Source organism: Enhydra lutris, unplaced genomic scaffold (assembly GCF_002288905.1).
Source record: "Enhydra lutris kenyoni isolate GAN:26980312 unplaced genomic scaffold, ASM228890v2 scaffoldscaffold67, whole genome shotgun sequence".
NCBI classification, from domain to species: domain Eukaryota; kingdom Metazoa; phylum Chordata; class Mammalia; order Carnivora; family Mustelidae; genus Enhydra; species Enhydra lutris.
Genome location: NW_019154151.1, coordinates 8571967 through 8583339, shown reverse-complemented (window position 1 = coordinate 8583339; position 11373 = coordinate 8571967). Strand labels below are relative to the sequence as shown.

General features: G+C 41.4%; 1 protein-coding gene across 3 annotated transcripts in view; it reads left to right on the top strand.

Annotated features, from left to right (window-relative positions):
• Positions 1-886: 886 nt before the first annotated feature.
• LOC111159214 (NADPH oxidase 1) overlaps positions 887-11373 on the top strand; it is a 26311-nt gene continuing 15824 nt past the window's right edge. The window contains exons 1-4 of one of the 3 annotated variants that reach the window (XM_022521657.1): positions 887-964; positions 6100-6195; positions 10700-10810; positions 11051-11135. In XM_022521657.1, the coding sequence (XP_022377365.1) occupies positions 911-964; positions 6100-6195; positions 10700-10810; positions 11051-11135 (346 nt within the window). In that variant the 5' untranslated portion in view covers positions 887-910. The remainder of the gene's footprint in view (positions 965-6099; positions 6196-10699; positions 10811-11050; positions 11136-11373) is intronic. The other 2 variants (XM_022521656.1, XM_022521655.1) reach the window with 2 other exon arrangements.

The following is an 11373-nucleotide window of genomic DNA, read 5'->3' as shown; positions in this document are numbered from 1 at the left end:
AGTATTCTGTCTCTGTTTTTAAAAAAGATGTATGTATTTATTTTGAGAGAGAGAGACAGAGGGAGAGAGAGAGCACGCTCATGGGCATGCAGGCACAGGGGGAGGGGCAGAGGGAGAGAGAATCCTCAAGCAGACTCCCTGCTGAGTGTGGACCCTGAAGCAGGCTGGATCCCAGAACCCTGAGATCACCACCTGAGCCGAAATAAAGAGTTGGACGCTTGACTGACTGAGCCACCCAGGTGCTCCTCTGTCTCTGTTTTTTTTGAACCGAGGTGTGCCTTTATATCTTTGAAATTTTCTCTTATTTATTTGGCCATTTTTCCCCCTTGTCCTCCCAGTCAGTCAAGCTCTCCCCAGAGCCAGATCATCCTTCAGGAGAACGTATATAGCAACATTTCTGAGCTAGCCAGGCTGAGGTCCAAATTGCAGTGGGCAGCTGTGGCACCTCTTCTGAAAGCCCACCTTAAAGCTTAACGAGCTTGCTTCCTGCCCTGTTTCTCTTGAGGCCATCTGCTTATAGCCCCAGCCTTTAGTGAGAAACCTTTGCAAATGGCTTATCAAGGCAAGCAATGCCTCATATTAGGTCATATTGATAAGATGAAGAGAGAATATTCTCACTCAAGAAGATTGCTACTTCCTGAAGGGTTAAAACCCCACCAGGGAAAACCCCTGCAGTTGTCATAGGTAGGGCTGGTCTCCTCAAGCTGATAACATAGTTCCATCCAGAGGAGGAAGGCAGAATGCACTTATTTCACTCCTTGAAGCTTTCTGGGCAATTGTGCATCTTTCATTTATTAAAGACTCACATACTCTGAGCTAGACAGAGGTCCCAACCCTGAAGAACCTCTCCAGAATCCAGGTTGCTGAATTTTCCCTGCTGCCTAGAGAGACTCCAAACCAGCTCTTGACAATGGGCAACTGGGTGGTTAACCATTGGTTCTCAGTTTTGTTTCTGTTAAGTGATGTTTCCTATCTATGAATTATTCTTAAGAGAGTAATTTATGTAATTTATAAACAGAGTAATTTGTTGATATTTCTTTTTTAAAAGATTTTATTTAGTTATTTGAGAGAGAGAGAGAGAGAGAGAGCACAAGTCAGGTGAAGGGCAGAGAGAGAAGCAGACTTCTTTGTGAGTGGGAAGCCCAACACGGGGCTAGATCCTGGGTCTCCAGGATCCTGACCTGAGCTGAAGGCAGATGCTTAAGCAACTGAGCCAGCCAAGCACCCCTGTTTGTTAATATTTCTAAAGTTATTTGAAATGGAAATATTCTATGCCAATATGGGGCCCATTGAGGCCAGTTAACAGTTAAAAGCCCAACTCTGAGATTACACATGTTTTATAAAATCTTGTGTATATGATGTATTTCAACATTTTAGAAAAGGGAAAAAAATCCAACTCCAGAAATTGGTTGGTAAAGAGACAAATAATATAAACCTCAAGTATTTGGAATCTCAGTGTTTTCATTTTCCATCTTTTTTCTCTTCCATGTCACTTCTAACTACTGCCATGCAACCTTCGTTTCTCTTCATCCTTTCCATACTACCAACAGCAAGATTTCATAAAATAATTGAATGTTTGAGATAGAAATATTCTTGGTGATAATGGCCCAGTGCTCTCCATTTTAGAAATGGAATGTGAGCTACATATGTAATTAAAAATTTTTCTAGTACTTAGGTTGAAAAAGGTGAGAAGAAGTAGGCGATATTAATGTCCAGTAGTTTATTTAGTTTAACCCAATATATCAAAAATGTTATCCATTCGGGGTGCCTGGGTGGCTCAGTTGGTTAAGCATCTGCCTTCAGCTCAGGTCAGCTTCAGGGTCCTGGGATTGATTCCTGCGTCGGGATCTCTGTTCAGAGGGGATCTTGCTTCTCCTTCTGCCTCCTGCTCCCTCTGCTTGTGCTCTTTCTCTCTTGACAAATGAATAGATTAGAAATCTTTTAAAAATGTTATCCTTTCAACATGTAATCAATATTGAAAATATTAACAAGATGGGGGTGGGCAGTGCTCTTCTTCTAAAACTAATATGTCTTACATATTCGGGTTACGCACTTGGCAGTAATTCACAGCATATTTGGGTGTGATGTGGTTTACTTTTCTACCACATTTGTAATTTTATTTATTCCATCTCCTTTGTGTGAATTCATGTATTATACCAAAATACAAGGGAAATGGGACTATTTGAAATGTCATATGGGAAATCTTTTAATAACTATATATAAATGAAATAATAATATTTGTCCTCATCTTCTCCCCCAGAGCAACGGCAAGACATTTTGCTAGATATTTGTTTTTAATGTTTTCTATAATTTAAAAATGTATAGATTCTCATAAATATTATTTTCTTAACCATGATACTATAACTTTCCTAGTTTTATCTTAAAATACCGAATGTCCTGAACTTTTATAGATGTTTATAATTTGTTTTAAGTAATTTTCATCTTTTTTTAATGTTCAGTTAGCTAACATATAGTTAATTATGCTTGACATATAATTTCCAATAAACTTTCCACTCAAAAAAATAAAAAAAAAGACAAAAGAAAATAATAATGAGATCATTTAATGTCTTTTATTTTTCCTAAGTTTTCGAAACCCGATGTGTATTTTGCACTTACAGTGTATCTGCATTAGGACTAGCCAAATTTCCAGTGATCACATGTGGGTAGTGGCTACGGCATTGTCTAGTGCAGCTATAAAGCAGCTCCTTTTTCACAAGGAAAATAAGACCCATATGTCACACTGTGAATGGATTGCAGAACGATCACTCAAATCCGCCTTCCCAGTGTTCAGGCCAGAAATTCTTCACCCCGCATGCCACGTATGCACAACCTCCTTCTCCTTACACACACACACACACACACACACACACACACACACACACCTATCCCCACTCTTTCTTCCATTTCTGAGCCACCCCGAGCTTGGAACTCCCTTTCTCCTTTCTCACTTTCCTAGATCTTTGTGTCAACCCCTTCTGGGGTAATCTCTTTTCTTCCATCTTTTTCCTTTGGGTCCCCTAGGATGGCCCAGGTGCTCGAGGGAAAAAGGTGTGAAGAGCAATCATATTCCCCTGGAAGGTTGTTTGTTTTGCATTCAACAAAAGGCTCAGTGCTTATTTTGGCAGGTTACCCTATGCTTTATATTTTCAACACTCGATCCTGTATATTTAATTCCGTTTGCACTAGCTGAAGAAACAGGGAACCTGGAAATGAGTTTCATTTCTGGTGTTAATTGAGGGATTTTGATCAAATTATTTATTCTCTCTAGACTTTGGGTCATCTGTGTGTGTGCGTGCGATAAATTAAATAACTAGATTAGATACAAATATTAAGTTTGCTTCTAGTTCTAAAATCCTCTGCATTTTGTATCTCTCTCTTAGTTTTTGCTCAGAGAGTTCATCGCCCATTATAGTGACTCACATTTAACCATGTAGCTTTGAATTTCCACCCCCTACCGATCTTGCTGGCAGGCTCAGACTTCCTGCTATCTCTGACATATACACTTAATGCATTATTATTTAGAGATTTTATTTATTTGAGAGAGAGAGAGAGCAAGAGTGAGAGCAAGAAAGCATGATCAGGGGAGGTGAAGGGGCAGAGGGAGAGGGAGAAGCAGACTTTCCACTGAGTGGAGATCCCAACTTGGGGCTCAATCCCAGGAACCTGGAATCATGACCTGAGCCAAAGGCAGATGTTCAACCAACTGAGCCACCCAGATGCCCTGCACTGTAAAAAAAAAAAGAAAAAAAAAGATTTATTTATTTAATTTGAGAGAGAGAGAGCATTCAGGGGGCAGGGCAGAGGGAGAGGGAGAGAAAGAGAGAGAGAGAGAGAGAGAGAGAGATTGATTCTAGCAGACTCCAAGCTGAGCAGGAAGCTGGTCTCGGGTTCGATCTCAAGACTCCAAGATCATGACCTGAGCTAAAACCAAGAGTCAAGCACTTAACAGACTGCATCATCTAGGCACCCCTGGCACTATTTTTTAAAATAAAAAAATAAATTATTCAAAAAACATTCTTACCTCCACCCTTTTGGCCAGGTCTTCTACCTCACTTTCCACCCATAATGGAGGAAATGATAGTGAAGATGGGAAATAGAATGCCTTACTCCCAGATGTCACTGTATTCACCTTGCCTACAGTTGGTGATGGTCTGACACAGAGGCAAAGAACTCTCAGATCCTGAAATTGTTCTGCTCTCTCTGTCTTTGGAACTCTTGAGGTGTCTGTGGCTGTCACTGCTCTTTTTCTATTAGGATCAAGAATCTCTGAAAGACAATCAATACTGGAAATGGAGTCTGAGCAAAGGATGAAGGAAGAAATGGATTAGTGAATACTGGTAATAACCTAGATCTGGAGTTAGCATTTATTGAGCTCCTACTATGCACCGACTGTTGTATTAATCACTCTGCATAATTATTTCATGTAAGACTCACAGCATTGCTCTGAGGGTAGATATCATTATTCTCTTCACTTTATGGAATACACTAAGATTTAGAGAAGTTAAATAACGTATCTAAGATTACAGAGCTAGAAAGTGGTGAAGCTAGAATTTGAGCCCAAGGAGTTTGACTCCACTATCACTTTATTTTTTAAGATTTTATTTATTTATTTATTTATTTGAGGGAGAGAGAGAGAAAGCAGAGGGGAAGGGCATGCATCATGAGCAGGGGGTGTAGGGAAGTAGGAGAAGCAGTCTTCCTACTGAGCAGGGAGCTCAACGTGGGACTACATCCCAGGACTCCAGGACCTCGACCTGAGCCAAAGGCAGATGCCTAACGACTGAACCACCCGGCGCCCTCCAATATCACTTTAAATCACTATGCTTATGCTGCTGGAGGTGTGTGAGTGAGTGGTCCAGATCTAGGGAATGTGAACAAGCCATGCCCTAAGCTAAAGGCTCTCTACTTGTCGGGCTGAGATGGTTCTGATGCATCTTGGGGACAACAATATATATTAAGGGCCTCCCAGTGCCCTAGAGTTCTGCTGAGTTACAAAGTAGCACTTCAAAGCTTGGGCCAGAGCTGCCTTGGTTGGTCTCCAAGGCAATGGGGCAGTGGGTTCCAAATTCCCCTTTGCCAGTGCAGCGACAGAGACTGGAATAGACAAAAGCAGTCTTAGGAGCTCAGATGAGTCCAGAGCAATGATAGGTTAATTTGAAAAGAGACTCACAATCTAAAAACAGGAAAATGTGTGTCAGGGAGTAATTAAAGAGGCAGGCCCATCTGGAATCGTTTAGTCCTTCCACATTGGTATTGTTATAGATGTTAAATTTATTCTTTATTTCTTTAAAAATCCATTTATTCACTTATTGCCATCTTTTAGTTACAATGGTTGGAATGCTTCCAGTCCAGAAGTTGGCAAATGTTTTCTGCAAAGGGCCAGGTAGAATGTATTTTAGGCTTTGCTAGGCGTGGTCTCTTTCACAGCTACTCACTGAATGATGAAAGCAGCCATAAACAATATAAGAATAAGTAGGTGTAGCTAAGTTCCAGTACCACTTTATTTATGGACACTGAAATTAGAATTTCATGTAATTGTCACATCATGAAATGTTATTCTTCTTTTGATTTTTCCGACCATTTAAATGTGGGGAAACAGGGACACCTGGGTGGCTTAGTTGGTTAGACGTCTGCCTTCAGCTTGGGTCATGATCCTGGGGTCCTGAGATCAAGCCCCGCATTGGGCTTCCTGCTTGGTGGGGAGCCTGCTTCTCTCTCTCCCTCTGCCTGCTGCTACCCCTGCTTGTGCTCTCTCTCTCTCTAATAAATAAATAAAATATTTAAAAAATAAATATGTGAAAACAAACAAAAAAGTAAAAACCATTCTTAATTTGTAGGCTGTACAAAATAAACGGTGAGCTAGATTTGGCCCATGGGCCTTGGTTTGCTGACCCTGGTCATTAGCATCTGACGAATGCATGTCTTGAAGTGCTAACTCTCTCTGAAAGTAAGCTGGATACTAGAGGGATTGTATTCATTTACAATGAAAAGAGATAAACATAAAAGAGCCAAAATGGTGACACTATTTCCTATCCCTAATCTATTCCTTCCTATATCCAAATTTTACTTGGTTCTTTGCTTGTTTTTTTCTTCCTCCAGGCTACTTGGTTGGGGCTGAATATTTTCCTCTTTGTGCATGCCTTCCAGTCATATGAGAAAGCCGATAAGTACTACTATACAAGAGAAGTCTTGGGGGTGAGTATCACACTTTCGATATGGAGAATCTCTAGGTTTTTTTGTTTGTTTGTTTGTTTGTTTTGTTTTTGGGTTTTTTTTTAGTTATTTGTCACCTTGGCTCCTTTGAGACCCAAATGCCCCAATTTCCGCTAGGGTTAGGGTACCCAGAAAAAAAAATACAGGATGCCCAGAGAGAGAGCATGATCTGGGTGAAGAGCAGAGGGAGAGGAAGAGGGAGCCCGAGGGGGTGCGGGGAGGTTGGATCCTGGGACTTAAGGATCATGACCTGACCTGAAGGCAGATGCTTAAACGACTGAGCCACGGAGGCACCCCCCTCTCCCAGTTAAATTTGAATTCCAGAAAAATAAATCATTTTTTGGTATAACTATATTTTGAGTATTGCTTGGGACATAGGTATGCTAAAAAAAAATTACTCACTTTTTAAAATCTGAAGTTCAGATTTAGCTGGGCATCTGGTACTTTTGTTCACTAAATCTGACAGCTCTATGTAAGGCACACTCCCCAGACCCCATGATAAAAACACACAATAAAGAAAACTATTAAGCAGTCATTTTAAAATGACTCAAGTACTACCATGGGGTGTGAGGGGAAAGCTGAATAGATCTCCTGCCCCTGCCCCTACTTCATTCAAAGCAGCCTTTACCTGACTTTTTAAAAAAAAAAAGATTTATTTATTCATTTTTATGTGTGTGTGTGAGAGAGAGAGAGCACACACCACATGAGTGGGAGGAAAGGGATGGGAGAAGTAGACTCCCCACTGAGCAGGGAGCCCCTCGTGGGACTCGATCCCAGGACCCCGGGATCACAACCTGAGCCAAAGGCAGAGGCTTTACCAACTGAGCCACCCAGGCGCCCTTCAGCCTTTATTTGTCTTATGGACTCCTGCTTATGATTTCCAGAAGGAGTTTGGTTTAAAACAAGTAAATAAACAGCTTGAAAGCCACCGCTGTGGACTGATCTCACGGAAAAACACCTCTCCATCTAAAAAGAGGGATACATAGGGGGTCTGTGGGGTGAGTAGCACGGCAGAACTCAAGACCTGAAGAAAGGCAGGGGTCGGGTGAGAATAACAGGATGGAGAAGGCTGTGGAAGTGGTAGGTGAGGAATAGAAGAGGGAGGGTGTGGAGTGGATAGGGCACGTTGATGTGGAGGTGACCAGAGAGAAGCATGGAGGTGAGACTGATTGTCTCATAGGTTTATCAGTCTTAGAAAAGCCAATTTGACTGCTAACTCTAATGAGTTTTTCAATAGCAGGTAAGGGATTTGGTTAAATCACTTTCATCTTGATTAGATCATTGGCTTTCCACAAAGACCTGTCCAAGGTACATGTTTAAAGAGTTTGTCCTAAAAAATACTTCTTTTCTCTCTATGATCCAAGGATCCATGTTGAGATCACAACCAATTTGAATGTTCTGTTCATGGCTTATTTCACCCTGCTGTTTTCTATTTTAAATGTTGTTCCTTGATCCTTCTTTGGAAACCATAACTCTAAAGGAAGTGTTAATTTATTTTAAAAATAGCTTTTTAGTAAGAGAGTGATGCAATACATGTGACTAGTTATTAAGAGCTTAATTAGCTCATGACCAAAAAGTCCACAGCAGAAAAATGAATCATGCTGATATCCTGTGGACATTTCATTCACTTCATTTATTAAAATCTTCTCTATTAAAAACATTTAATTATAAATAATGCTACTTTCTGTGACAGCAAATGATACAGAAATGTGTAAGCAAAAATGTGAAAATTGTCCTCCCATTCCATTCCCCAGAGATAACCACTGTTAATAGTTTCTGTGTGTGTCTGTACAGATATACTGATGTAAGTTCACAGATGCATCAGACACACAAGTTTTGTTTTTGAGGTGGGTAATATTCTTATCCACTTTTTAATTTCCTGCCTAGAGTAAAGTTTGCCCTTTTTTTGGGTGTATATACCACTCTATGAATTTGGAAAAACACATACACTATAGCAAAGAGGTCTTTTTGTTTGTTTGTTTTTTTGGTGTGTTTGAGGGTTTTTTGTTTTGTTTTCACCAAGAAAGGGATCATATTGTTGATATTGGATGGAAATTGCTTCTTACACTTAATGTAGTTCAGATAGCTTTCCATGTGGGTACGTAACGAGTGATGTGCTGGAACTAGCTCGTACCAGCTTGCAATAGCCTCTGCGTACATCTCTTCCCAGCCCTGTATTCATGGTGTTCAGTTACAGCAAATTGGTATCTTGAAATCTGCCATGACAGGGGTATTGACATCACATAAATTGGCAAAGGCTGGAAATCAAGATCTCCTCTCTTCCCTGGAAAACTGGTTCTTAAACATTTACCACTCCTACTCCCCTGCATATAGCTCTCATCCTTTGAAGACCCTAACCATCCATGGCATTGATGTGCCATAATTTATTTAATCATTCTGTAGTTATTTCTTGAATTTGTGCTTTCTCTAGGAAAATACAGAGAGTTATTTGATTCATTATGAAGCAGAGCAAATAGGTAACAGGAGAAGCAGTTTAAATTCATAGCCAGTGAGACATTAATGACAGCAGCAGCTGAACTGGAACATCAGGTGGTGTTGATACTGAGAAGTGCACATAAATCGGGATATTTCGGTGCACTGCAATGGGGAAAGAAGATTTCCTCTAAAAAGAATTCATCCCATACAGATAGCCCCTCCAGAATATGGAACTGTGAAAGTGTAGTCCTGTATTTTCCACTCAATTGCTGATTTTAGCTTTAAGAAACCTCTGTGTCTCAAATAAGCAAGCTGCGCAAACCAATGTGGAAAGGCAGGATCTTTAAGATGAGCAGAGAAAATTTACTCAGAAACGGAACAGAATGTCTCTCTGAAAAACAGTCGGAGTATGACTCAGCAGAGGGAGAAAACACAGGTCACATGGAAGAGCCAGAAATGGAAAACAGTAGGGCAGCTCCTGTTCACTGCGCTGCCGAATGTGGTAAGCCATTATGGACGTCAGGCAGATCTTGACTTGGCTTGATGTCACCTTGCCCTGGGTTTAGGTGTCTCATGGAAAATGAGCTTTTGTGCTAAAAATATTATTAGAAAAATTTAGGGGGGGAAAAAGAGAGAAAGAAAGGAGAAATCGTTCATTCTGACCCATATTCTTCCTTTTGGTGAGTCGCTGATTGGCACACGTGTAAGGCTGGCTGTTATGACATTGGCACAGTCTATGTATAGCTTGCAGCCCCAAGTACAGGGAGCTGACTCAGAGACCAGTTGCACAGAGTCAAGGAGGGAAGTTGGACTTGACCACCATGAAGTTGAGCATATTCTGTCTGGCCGATACCTAATCAAGCCTGTTTGGGGCCTAAGTACTTGGCTTGAAGCACGGCTTCCTTGTCTCTTTTTCCAGCAACTTGTACTGCTGGAGCAGACTGATCTTGATGTATGCTGCCTGGCCACCCAAGGAAATCAGTTTGAAATTCTGTTTTCAGAAGCTCTCCTTTCTCAAATCTTGGCCTGAGTTTAAAATGTTTGCTCTGAGGGGTTCACTAGTTTTGCCTAAGCTGTATTCAATCATTAAAGGTGACTTAAATATAAATGGTTAAATTTTTTGTTGTTTACATGATGAGTACATGCTTATAATAGCAACATTAGAAAGTACAGAAAAGAGAAAAAATAGTCACCGTCTGTAATTATACTTCTAAATATATAAACGTTATTTAAAATGCAAATAAAAATATATACAATCTTCAAGATTGTTTTGCAAATGACAGTAAAATAATAATTGAGTGTATTTTTTCAAAGATTTTATTTATTTGATAGAGAGAGAGCACAAGTAGGCAGAGCGACAGGCAGAGGGTGAGGGAGAAGCAGGCTCTCCGCTGAGCAGGGAGCCTGATGCGGGGCTCAATCCCAGGACCCTGGGATCATGATCCAAGTTGAAGGCAGCCACTTAACTGACTGAGCCACCCAGGCACCCTAGTGTGTTTTTTTCCCAATATTTTATTTATTTATTTGAGAGAGAGATAATGAGAGAGAGCCTGAGCAGGGGTGAGGGGCAGAGGCAGAGGGAGAAGCAGACTCCCTGATGAGCAGGAAGCCCGATGACACAGGGGCTCCATCCCAGGACCCTGAGATCATGACCCAAACCAAAGGCAGAAGGCAGACGCTTAACCAGCTGAGCCACCCAGGCACACCAATAATTTAGTGTATTAAGCAAAGATACTCACTGCAAAGTATTACTTCAATAGGATGTATTTGTTAATGTGAAATTATTGAATCCTATTCTCTTTTGTATTGTTAGATGTATAGTCAAATATCTCCAAGCAACTTGTCATGAGAATTTCTCAATTTACTGTTAAGTTCAGCAAATGTTCTGTCATTTTGCAAACAGAGAGCCTAGACCTAGTGTGCTGGCTACTGAGAAAGGGGTGAAGAAGATGTCGCCCTTTTCCAGGTCTCAGACAGGTGGATTGGGCTGTTCTCACTTCCTAGATGATGGGATGAAGCAGCTGATGATCTCTTCTCTCCTCTGCTCTAGTCGGCATTGGCCTGGGCCCGAGCCTCTGCTCGCTGCCTGAATTTTAACAGCATGTTGATCCTGCTTCCTGTGTGTCGAAATCTGCTGTCCTTCCTGAGGGGCACCTGCTCAGTGAGTCCCAACCATTCCTAGGTCAACTTTCACATTAAAGACAAGAGACCCTGAACCCCTCAGTGGGGCAACCCAATACCTTCAAACTCCTAGGAAGGGAAACCAGGGGTCTCCTTTGGTAGCCAAGGGGGTAGGCAAGGGTGGGTGGGTATTGGTATGCTTTAAGACATGTTGGTTATGGGTTACTGAATTTTATAAACTGCCTGGAGACACCTGACCTTGATCACTTTCCATTTGTAGTTTTGCAGGCGTACCCTGAGAAAGCAATTGGGTCACAACCTCACCTTCCACAAGCTGGTAGCATATATGATCTGCCTACTCACAGGTAACTGATGCAAACCACAAATGTGCAAGCTCGTGAGCACTCAGAGTACAGTTTCATTCATCTTCACATTTAGACATTCGGAAAGTATTTCTCAAACACCTGGCACTATTTACCAGGCACTGTCGTAGGCAGTCCGTCTTTCCTTCCTTCCTTCCTTCCTTCCTTCCTTCCCTCCTTCCTCCACCCCTTCCTTCCCTCCTTCCTCCACCCCTCCCTTCCTTCCTTTCTTTCTTTCTTT